Source organism: Zingiber officinale, chromosome 7A, assembly GCF_018446385.1.
Source record: "Zingiber officinale cultivar Zhangliang chromosome 7A, Zo_v1.1, whole genome shotgun sequence".
In the NCBI taxonomy this organism is placed as follows: Eukaryota; Viridiplantae; Streptophyta; class Magnoliopsida; order Zingiberales; family Zingiberaceae; genus Zingiber; species Zingiber officinale.
This window is the reverse complement of record NC_055998.1, coordinates 13,346,281-13,358,310: the sequence shown is the minus strand read 5'-3', so window position 1 is coordinate 13,358,310 and position 12,030 is coordinate 13,346,281. Positions and strand designations below refer to the sequence as shown.

Here is a 12,030-nt window from a genome sequence, read left to right as displayed (position 1 = left end):
GACGCAGCTAGCGAGAAGGTCGGCATGGGAGAGAGCCGACGGGCTTGGTGCGACCGAGGGACGAAGAGCTACGGATGAGTACGCTGGCGTACGAGAAGGAAGCACGCGACGATTCCAAGGGACGAGAAGGCAGAGCAGAAGCCTGCTTGAGAAGGCCGGGAGTTGGGTTTGGGTGAGCCCTATTCCGGATGGTCGAGATCACCCAAGCAAGCGGAGCCAAAGCGGAAGACCTGGACCGAGGTGAGCTGAACCAGAGCAGAGGGTCCGGACCATAAAAAGTCAACTCTGTTGACTTTCCTGGTCCGGGCGCCCAGAGCCATTCCGAGCGCCTGGACCAGTCCGGGGCACCCGGAACCTCCGGGCACCCAGAACCTTTCTGGGTGCCCAGACCTGGATGATTATCCAGATCGCGGTCAACGTGATCTACGCGAGTAGGGATAAAGTTTTATCGCCTCCCAAGCACCTGGAACCCTTCCAGGCGCCTCGGCTAAGGCTATAAATATAGCCTTGGTCCAAGAAGTTGAACAATACAAGCAATTAGCATTTCCAACACTTGTGCGCTTCATTTGTAGTTTAGCTTCTTTATTTTCTGTGCTTAAATGTTGTAAGAGGCTTCTCCACCTGAAGGAGACATTCTAGTGTGCGTTTCATTCCTTGGATTAATTAACAACCTCCCTGATTGTAACCATGTAAAAATACTTGTGCCTCTTCTTTTAGTTTCTTTTTGTTTATTTAATTTATTTTATGCAAGTGTTCTGTTGAAAGTTCGAGAAGGGTTTGGTTTTTAATTTTACAGGGCTATTCAACCCCCCCTTCTAGCCGGCCAATGTGATCCAACACCATCGACAGTCACAATAGATATAGATGAACTAGAAGAAAAAAATAAAAGATGATAAATTATGTGACATATGATGGGAGGCACCATAGTTCAAAACCTACAAGGATAAAGATATACCTAAAATACTAGATGATGACAAATTTACATGAGAGGAAGCTGACATGATAGAGGGCTGTGAAGTACGGAACTGTTAAAATTACTCAAGCATATATGGATCTAAAGAGGCGGCAACTACAACATTAGTAGACTGAGGTAGTTGATATTGATGGTGCAGCAGGGCCTGCAAGAAGGAAGGGGTAAATTGCCTACAAAATAAAATTAATTTGTTCTCATACTTTGGACTTGATTAGTAGCACTTACAATAACAATAATAAAACTAAACTAAACAACTTAAAAGAAAGACATAAGAAGGCTAGAAATTAACTTGGTTACAACCTAGATGGTTGTTAATCCAAGGAAGTGAAAGACACTAGAAGATCTCCTTTGTTACAAGTGGAGAAGCCTCTTACAGATGTTGACAGCTCAAGAAATAGACTAGGAAAGAGTACAAGAGTTGTAGTTCAAGTTGTGTTCTATTTCTTAGCTCTAGGAATCTTTTTATAACTCCTGAAAAATTCTATTCGAGATTGGAAGACGCGTTCAATAGGCTGGAAGGTGCCTCCAACATGGCAAGTTTTATCCTTACAAAGATAAAACGTTATCTTTACTAACGGTCACTAGAAGACACCTTCAATAACTTGGAAGGCAGCTTCACACTATTCATCAAAGGAGTCTTCCATAAGGTAGATCAGCTCCTTAAATGATCTCTTCGCATGGGTGATGCTCCAGCTAACTGGAGTTGAGCTCACCCGAATCTAACTCCGACCTTCTCCTCGAGCAGATTTCCTCCCCGACTTCTCATCCCTCGGACCGTCGCGTGCATCCTTCTTTTTCGCCTGTGTACTCTTCCACAGTACCTCATCCTTCGGATGCACCGAGCGCATCAACTCCCTTCCCATGTTATCCTTCTCGCTAGTTGCATCTTTCGCTTGACTTCTTGTATTCCTAAGCTTCTGTATACTTAGACACAAGGATTAAATACACAAAACCTAACTTAACTTAGTTGACCACATCAAAACTACCATGGGGTACTTATAGATATCACAACAATTGTAGTTGATTGTCATATTTCCATGAAGCATTTTGATGTAGCAATGGTGGTTGTTGAGGTCATTGCTACTGATACTATTATTGTGGTGGTCATTTATACTACTGTGATGATTTAGCTTTGTTTAATAATAATGGACACTAAGACTTTCAATGTCCCTTGTCTTTGCAATAAGCACACTCATTACTAGAAACCTTTGAAGTCGACCTATTTTGGTTATGAGGTGGAGATTGTTATGGTGCTGCAAAAACATATGACGTAAACAGTGCAATAGTCTCCTTATCAATCTGAGACTTAAGGAAAATCTCCTCAGCTAGCAATTCATGTACCACTGAATTAATGGAAGGGAGAGGACTATGATGTAAAATTATCCCACGTAATCCTTCAAAATCATCACGAAGAGCTATCAAGAATTGGACCAGACCTTGTTCTTCTCTACGAGTAACATAAGTTCACTACAAGAAAATTGAGATTCTACAACACTTAAACGACAACGCTTTTTATAAAAAGCGTTGTCTATTTTTTTAACAATGCTTTTAGTGAAAAGCGTTGTCTATTTCATTATTTTCTTATTAATAAACAACGTTTTTCTAAAAACTGTTGTCTATTAATGATTTTTACGGGTCAAAGACAACGCTTCGTAAAAGCGTTGTCTATTAGACTTTTTTTTAGTGTCTACAACAACATTTTTTAAAAAGTGTTGTTTATTGTTAAGTTCTCATCTAAATCTTGATTAATACAAACCGTTGGATCTAAGTAAGGAGTAGAAAACCTGACCCTTCTCCCAACTCCTATATTTCGATCGTTTTTTATCCCGAACCCTTCTCCCAACTCCTCATCTCATGAGGCCTACTCCATCCAACTCCTCTCCGGCAAACCCGGCCCCTCTCTGGTGAACCCCTCTCCACGAACCACTCCTCCGAACTCCTCTCTGTCAAGACCACACCTTCGTCAAGCGGCAGATCCCGGTGCTGAGGCGATCGACCACGACAGATCGACCCATCTCTTCACCTCCTTCGCCCCCGACATTGAGGCGGTGACTGGTATGAGGACAAGATGAGCGTGAGGCCAGTGCTGACCTTGGACACCCATGGCAACCTGGACGAGCAGATCGCGCAGCTCATGCAGTGCAAGCCGCTCGCCGAACAGGAGGTTACATCTCGCCCTTTCCCTCGCTTATTTTCGTCCGATCACTCCTTTGATTTATTCCTTCTCTGGTCAGGATGTTTGTTTTGGGGGGTTTCTACTCGATTCATGCGTATTCTTTACAGATCTGAGGTTGAGGGGGTGTTTAGCAATTTACAGATCTGCGATGTTGTTATGACGTGTGATTTGGCTGAGATGTTTGTTTCTAGTGATTACTGGGATCTGCTGTCTAGCGCTTTCGGCACGAACAGGAGGTTACATCTTGATTCTAGGCTGTCTAGCGCTTTCAGCACGAACTCCAAAGGAAGTCCAAAGGAAACCCTTACGATCTTGCTTCGAAGAGTGGCCATGTCTTCGTTTGTCGCCGTCGATCTTGGTCGTCTCCTCCTAGCGCTCTCGGCGACGCAAAGAAATCCTCGACCAGACTCGCCTTCTTTCGGTTCCGCTTCGAAATCCCTGATCTCTTTCTCCTCTTCGTTTCGAGGTAATCTTCTAGCACTTGTTGCCTCCATCTCAGCCACTATCTCTCCGTTCTTATGTGCCTCCTGATATGCTGCTTGTCCCAGGAGCTCCTTCCACTTCTGCGGAAGTCGGCGCAAGGAATGGGCATGCGCCTGTCTTGGCGGCGGGCACCAAGCATCTTATGGGCTCGTTGTCGAAGACTGAAGGTCTCAAGTTCGCGGTGGTAAGTGATTCTGTTTTTTGAATCTCATACTGTTTTTAGTGCTCTAATAGCATTTTCCAGCTTGTGTGTGGTTTGCCGGTTAGGAATCGAATCTGTTTTTCTACACTGACTCGGTAGAGACGACTTGTTTGTTGATTTGTCTCAATGAGAATTATTTTCATCTGTACATTCTTTCTTAGTCTTTAGTTCTTTGGAAATTTGTTTAGTATATCATATATGGTGCGATAAGATGAAGTTTAGCTATGTTTATTTGAGTTGTGGAGGCGTTTTTTCTGATGGAGGAGGTCATTTTATAATATTTGAAATTTCTTGCAGTTTATCATTGTGAGTTAATAACTATATTTATAAGTTTTTAAATAAAATTTTAGGTTAGGGTGCTTTGCGAAAAAACTAAGGAGGTTTTAATGGAAGAAAGCAATGTTCAGGTAGACATTACTTCTTTTAAGTAAGTTATTCAATCTAGTTAAGGCCCTTGTTAAAGTATAACGCTATTGAATTTCCTTGAAGTTGTTCACTCGCATGCTGGCCATGATCATTCTCTATTAAAATTAGAAAGGAATGTAAAAAACACAAACCTCAACTGATGTCTCATAAGAAGTTCTTATAGAACTTCATTGGTTGTAGGCGTAGAAGCTTACTATAGATCTGTATTATTGAACTTCAGGAAAAACTAAATATTTTATACTGAGTACTACAAATCATAGTTTATCATATTATAGTTGATTCTCTAGCAAAGTTTCACATTTTGAACTCGTTTATTTTGATTTGAAATGTCTAAAACTTTTACTAATGTTTGATGGAAAAATTTGATGTTTGGTTCTTTATGCAACTTTTTATTGTTTGCTATGAAGTCGCCATAGCAATGTTGTAACCTTCATAACTCTAATGTTGATCAATACCAGTGGGTATTCTCTGAGTACCTCCATTTATGTTCGAAAGTTTTTTATATGGGTTGTTCACCTTTTTGGCATTTCTGTTTTGAATGTGGCTTTTGAGCTGTTTCTAGAACAGGACAATTCCTGTAAGGTCATTGGTATGTTGATTTGTTAACCTTGTATAATATTGGTTAATGTGAGTATTCATTCATTCATCTCTAATGATTGTTTTGTTTCTTTTGAGAGCCATCAGTAATGCTCATGTATGGACTTGAAACATATTATTGCTACTTTTGTAGGTGGATACAGGACAATCGATCGAGATCAGTACACTAAGGAGCATCTGGATTCAGTAATTGATGAGAAATTGCTCATATTCTAAACGTTTCATTTTAGCTTTCTTTCTACAAATACTGTATGCATTTTAGAATGGAGAAATACTATATGCATTTTATGTTGTCTCCGGGTAGCTTCTGGAGTATGCAAACTGATCATCGAGGCTAGTGTTCGACACTATCTCCGTAAACGATATTGCTCCGCTACGGTGCTTAACGGATTGTTGCAATTCGTTCCCAAGATACAACGACAACGAACGTCTCGGAATCGTAGCACTCCGACTTCCGAGACCAGCGAACCTTTAGTAAACTTCTTGGACTCTTGAATGCACAAGATGTGATGAATGCTTGAGGAAGAGAAGAGAAGATTGAGTGAGTATTCCATCATCTGGAGGGTTCTATTTATACTGAACGAAGAGGTTGAGTGTCCTTTGGGTGAGTGGATGTGTTCCTTGGGCTGGATCGATCTAGATCATCTATTCTGAAGGGTTGTAACCCTTCACCAAGCCCACTTCAATCTCATCCATCAGATCTGAGGAGTTGTGACCCTCAGATCCCGCCTATTGTCATCAGCCATCGGATCTGGATCCATTGATTCGATGCTTCAGATCAAGCCTCATCCCAGGCCGTCAGATCGTTACTCTTTGCGATCCAACGCTCTAGATCGCATCACAAGCGATCCATCATATCTATTTGATCAACGTTGATCAACGGTAGCCATCCATTCCCTAAGTCAACTGTCCAGTCATCTCCCTTTGCCCACGAGGATGCCGCATAGGCGCTGCCACGTCAGGTAAGAGCCTGACACGTCACCCGAGTGCCACCTGGAGCATAAATTTAAGCTCCTCAATGCGACGATGCGAAGTGCAAAGTGCGCCTACAAAGCGCCCATTGCGCACGTGCGCACGTGGCGGGTGGCGGGCTCACAAGTGCGAGCACCTGCTCGCCCTGGGCTAAGGGGTCACCTGTCCTTTTATTTTTTTTGTGTTAACTCCATTAACACATCTTCATTAATAAGTAGAGAATACACATCGAAAATTTTCGATGTGGGACTATTCTCCTATGCACTTTATTAATGAATAACAAATGTTATTTTGGGTTGACTTTAAACATTAATTTCTCATTCACCCTTAATCGGTTTTGAGCAAATTAATAGTCTAAATCTATCTACGCGAATCGTAGATTTCAATTTTGAAGTCAATTACGACTTTCAACAATTGATGGCTTCCTTCCTCTAAATCGTTTTGGTCCATTTAAGGCCCCAATATCCAACATTTTAGAATGGAGAAATTGCAAGCTTTCTCTGCATATTAGAAACTGCATAGTTTGAAGAATGCAGTTTAGAAACTGCATGTATTTTAGAATGCATATTAGAAACAGCATGCATTTTAGAATGCAGTTTGAAGAAATGTTGTCTTTCTACAAGCCAAGCTTTTTTTCTGCAAGCTTTATTTATGCAGTTTGAAGAAACGTTGCATTTTTGCAACAACAATGTTTTTTGCAAGAAAGCGTTTGTAGAGAAGAAAGCATTTCATTTCTGCAAGCTTTCTTTCTTTCTTTCTGCAATCATTTCATTTCTGAGTAATGAGTTTTGGTTCATTTATAGAAAATAGCTAATAGAAATAATTTTTTGGTTCAAACTATTGATTGTAATTTTTTGTTTATATTTCAGGCCAACTGTTCAATCTGTTCAAAGCTCACAAAAATCCTAGACAAAATCCAATTGCTTATTCCTATAATAGATTGAGAAAAACAAGCTACTTCTTCAATATTGTGGTAGTAATTACTGTACTGTTTTGTTCCGTTCTCAAGCCGATAATAATTTTTGAGTGTAGCTAGTAGAAGTAAACATATTGTTCGCTTCGAGGTCGGCTAGTAATTTTGTGCTCTTTTATTTTATTTGTAAATATCACTATCTACTTTGAAATAGAATTAGTGTTAATTTTGATATTTACTAGCTTCTCATGTAATTAAAAAAAAAAAAGGCAGCCCGGTGCACGAAGCTCCCGCCATGCGGGGTCCCGGGGAAGGATCCATTGTACACAGCCTTACCTTATTTTTTGCAAGAGGCTATTTCCAGGATTCGAACCCGTGACCTTTTGGTCACATGGCAACAACTTTACCGTTGCGCCAAGGCTCCCCTTCTAGCTTCTCATGTAATTAAATACTAATATTACTTCAATGTCATAATTTTATTATTTTGGTATGAGTTTGAAATCATTAGCTGAGTTGATTATATGTAAAATTCGAATCTAGACATGGTAAAAGAAAAATAATAGTTTCATAAATATAAAAATAATGATTTTTAAATAAATTTTTTTAATTTTTTTTCTTTAAAACGACAACGCTTTTAAAGCATTGTAAAAAGCGTTGTCTTTGCATAAACCGACAACACTTTTAAAGTGTTTCAAAAGCGTTGTCTTCTCTACAAACGACAACACTTTAAAAGTATTGTCGTTGAGCAGACTTTTAACAATAGTGCCTTTAACAACACTTTTTCAGACACAAAGACAACGTTTTAAAAGCGTTGTCTATTAGCTTTTTTCTTGTAGTAGTTGGAAATGCTCACAATTCTGAGGATTCTATGAGTGCCAACTGGTCTCATAGTTCTGACATGGTAAAATAAAAATCTTGGACGCTCATATCTTTCTGTCGAAGTACACAAATATCTGCTTCCAATTGATATTGTTAGGTAAAATTAGACTGTGTATAATCTTGCTAAATGATCATAAACCTCTTTGGTAGTTTTATATTTGGCCAACTGAGCATCAATAGAACGTGTAACAGAATTATTGATCCATATAATAATCTTCGCAAAATCGACCTCTCAAACATCCAACAACTTTACATAATCAGTAGCTTTGTTGTTCATAGGTTTAACTTACACATTTGAAATATATCCCCATATAGATTTTTTTCGCAAGAAGTTTTTTATAACATATTCCCAATATGAATAATTTTTTCATCCAGTTGGACACTAATTGGTTAAAGTGAATTATTTGTATGACCACTCATGATGACAGAATGAATAGTTTTCACGAATAACTAAACAATAAACAAAACCAAGTTGATGCGAAAATAAAAGAAACTCAATCAATAGGCTCAGGATGAAAAACTATATGGACACACCCCCCTCAGCGAACTCACTATAGAGTTTGATCTGTGAAAGTTGTGGATGTAATTAATAGTTCTTCAATCAAACTATTAAAACCATGAAGATGAAGATTCTAATACCATGTAGAAATCAAGAGAGAAGAAAACTATGACTTAGAGGGTGCTTGGTTGGATGGTATGAGAATAGGGAATATGAAAGGAATAGAAAATTGATGTTTATTTTGAGGAATTGATGATGGATCTTACGGATTCAATTCCTTAAATATGGGAATGAGTCATTACTTAACAAAATGAGAGGAATAAAAATTAAAAACCCGGCCTCCATTTACCACATCTATCATTCTCATTCTTATTTTCATTCCCTTCTAGAAACGAAATACCCCCTCACTTTATTATATATGTCAATGTATTAAAAGCTGCATAATAAGGTATTTATTTATAGTTGGGTTAAATATCAATAATGAAGAAAAGCAACTAATCTATCAAAAAAGACTAATCTACCCATACTAGCTAATAAATAAATAAATAAATAAATAAATAATAATAATAATAAACTAACATGTACCTGATAGAGAGACTCTATGTTAAAGATTACATAACACGGTGGCCAAGATAGAAGAACCTCACTACAACTGGGAGATTAAAGTAAGGGAAATTTCTCCATATTGCAGTGATTTTCCTTCCCTCTCTCAACCTGCTGCTGCCCACTGGAATCTCAGCCCCAAAACCGCTCACGCCTCTCGAACCAAGCTCCTTGGCTATTTGCTACGCTCTCCGCGCTTAAACAAACCGCAATTTGCACAGCAATTGCAGGCAAATGGAAATTAAACAAATTGTAGTGCCCAATATTAATTAATTCATCAAATTGTCAAAGTTGCACCCAATTAATTCACACGCACTGCACATGTCTATATCATTATCAGCGTCCACCTTCTCCAATCCTCTCCTCCTCCCTCCTCTCCACCACCCAGCCAAAGCCCACCGCCTCCTGCTCTCCGCCATGCCCCACACATCCTCTAAGCCCTTCCCTTTCCCTCGCAGCATCGAGGGAGCAAGAAAGCCCAGCTTCTCGCCAGCCGACGCCGACTGCCGCTGCGCTGGCCACGTCGTCCCCTGCTTCGCCTCGCGGTACCACGATCACGCCGCACCCGTGGGCCCCCACCAGTGCTGCTCCGCCCTCGTCCAGCGCGTCGCCGCCCCAGTGGCCGCCGTCTGGTCCGTCGTCCGCCGCTTCGACCAGCCGCAGGCCTACAAGCACTTCGTGAAGAGCTGCGACGTGATCGACGGCGACGGCGCCGTCGGCACGCTTCGGGAGCTGCGCCTCGTGTCGGGGCTACCCGCCGCCACCAGCCGCGAGCGGCTGGAAATCCTCGACGACGAGCGGCACGTGCTCAGCTTCCGGGTCGTCGGCGGCGAGCACCGCCTCGCCAACTACCGGTCGGTGACCACGCTTCACCCGGAAGGTGAGGCGGCCACGGTGGTGGTGGAATCGTACGTGGTGGACGTGCCGCCGGGGAACACCACGGACGACACGCGCGTCTTCGTCGACACCATCGTCCGCTGCAACCTCCAGTCTCTGGCCCGCACCGCCGAGAACAGCCTCAAACAATGCGAGAAGAATTGATTCAAAAGGGCATCCTCCTCATCAATTCCAATCAAAGCTAAATCCTCCCCGTCAACACATTTTTGTTGTTTGCATGTGTTAATTCTCCTCTTTCTCCTCCTTTCAAATAGTTTTATATTTAAAACCTTTGTGAATTACGACAAGCTTAATTAGTTTGTTTATGTGTACTCACATGTTTCGCTTAATTTTCAAGCGATAAATCTATGATCTCTTGTTTGCCAAAAGCAATGCAGGAGCTCACGAATTAAGTAATGTTAATCATTCATTTAACTCGTAGTTGTGAAGATGAAGCATCATCACATGGGAGAAGCAGGCCAGGTTAATTATGATATTAAATCATATTAAGTAGAGGCATGCATGCATGCCTGCCTCTGCTTCTATAGATGCATGCATATAATTAGCTAGCGAAGGGTATTGTGTAATGCAGGTGCATGAACCTGTGCTCTGCTGCCTTAATTATTGATCATGTCAGTCTAGCTACCTTGCTTATTTATAAGACTTATAAATGCTTTAGAACTCGCTGGCTTCGAGGCACAGGAAAAAAAAAGGGTTACAGATAGATGCAAAAACTATTGTTGCAACTCAGTTGTTGTTGCTTCATCTTGTAGTTCATCTTGTGGCTTTTATCAATTTGAGTGAACTATTTGTTCGCTAATTATAGGATACTAATTAAAGAGGTAAATCGTTGTTGTTTGAGCTAATGATGAGTTAGATTTAAAAGTTTGCTTTTTACCGACGAGGAAGGTTTGAACTTGGGAGAGATGCATGAGATTTATTTTTAATTATTTGCTCTCTCAATGATTTCTTTTAGTATTTTACTCTCATATTAGATATTTCTTTAATTAGGTCGAGCAATATGGTAATGTTTTTGACTAGTTTTCAATTTATTTTTGTTTGATATTTTGATTTATTTATTTATTTTTTTGAAAAAGCGATTTACTTTCGGGACCAAATTTAACTTTCTTTTATCAACTAAAATATAATTAAGCCACGTTCCCTTCCTTTTTAAAAAATTGTAATTAGTATATAGTTTTCTTTCATTAATAGTATAGAATGTAAAGATTGAATGAGTAAATTGTAAGTATAGATGAATTGTACTGGCAAATCTAATATTTCTCGTTTTTATAATGAATTGTAAGTATAGATAAGGAATTTGCCAGGAGTCAATTTTTTAATTCGCTCTCCTAATAGCAGTATTTATCATTAAAAAAACAATATATCTAAAGAAACTAATTAAAAAAAGTCATGTTATATGCACTTCCGGCCATCATATAATAGTCTGCCGTATCTTTTGTCTGATTTCGTTTTGTACTTAATAACACCAACTTGTAAATAAATAAATAAACAGATAAATAGGCGTGCAATAGAATAAATAAACTTGACCATTAATTAATGGATAATGGTTAATGTATAAATAATAATGTTACATTTGAGATTATAAATTATTTCTTCAAAATCTCATCAACTGTATTTTAATAAATTTCTCATGATATCTTCCTAATCACTTGTTCCTAAAGATTCTTTCAATTTCTTTATTTTAATTTTCTTTCTCTTTCACGCCACTACCGATCGTCGATTTGATTCATCGATAATTTCATCGTCGGTACTCAAATTAATTTTAGAATTTAGAGTTTAAGATTTATGATTTATAAGTCAAGAACAAAAAGGAAAATGTTCTAAGAAAAAATTATGGAAATAACCTTAAATTGAAATAAATAAAAATAAGATTTTTTTCTAAAATAATAAAAATAAAAGAAATAAATAATAATATTTTTATTTAAAATTATTTTTTAAGCAAATCAAACCATTATAGATAAAGAAATCTTTTTTTTTTAAAATGAAATAATTTTATAATTTAATTATCACGTTCACATGTTCATGTTAAAAAATAATAATAATTCCAGTTAACGTCATTGACTATCTCTGTTGTGACCGGCCCGGTCTCACGGAAGTTTCCCATCAGCCACCAGGATAAATCGGGAAGTGCGCGCGGCAGCCAACCCAGATGTCCAACATCTTTTGATTGCACTCCCCATTTGGAAGAAAATTCCTACAAATACGTCGTACCTGGAAATCAAATTACAGATATCTGGATGACAACCTAAATATCCTAATGTAATATCATATCCCAAGGACTACATCTAAGGCTATGTGTACCTAGCACATGATCCGTAATTAATAGTGAGCTAGCATGTTGCAAGTTCTGAACATTCTCATTAATTTAAAAACCCCTGATGGGTACGACTATGTATATCGCATCAAAATG

General features: G+C 39.1%; 1 protein-coding gene and 1 long non-coding RNA gene across 2 annotated transcripts; both read left to right on the top strand.

Annotated features, from left to right (window-relative positions):
* Positions 1-3,064: 3,064 nt before the first annotated feature.
* On the top strand, positions 3,065-6,764 carry LOC121999928. The gene is made up of 3 exons (XR_006116843.1): positions 3,065-3,137; positions 4,185-4,241; positions 6,699-6,764. It is a non-coding gene; the product is annotated as an uncharacterized LOC121999928 (long non-coding RNA).
* A 2,335-nt stretch (positions 6,765-9,099) lies between these two features.
* LOC121999927 (abscisic acid receptor PYL4-like) lies at positions 9,100-9,921 on the top strand. Its single transcript, XM_042554543.1, has one exon. It carries the CDS (start codon positions 9,141-9,143, stop codon positions 9,762-9,764), a length of 624 nt encoding a protein of 207 aa, XP_042410477.1. The 5' UTR covers positions 9,100-9,140; the 3' UTR covers positions 9,765-9,921.
* The last annotated feature ends 2,109 nt before the right edge of the window (positions 9,922-12,030 follow it).

Coding starts and splice junctions, on each gene's coding strand:
- LOC121999927 (XM_042554543.1), top strand. CDS start 9,141: ATGCCCCACACATCCTCTAAGCCCTTCCCTTTCCCTCGCAGCATCGAG.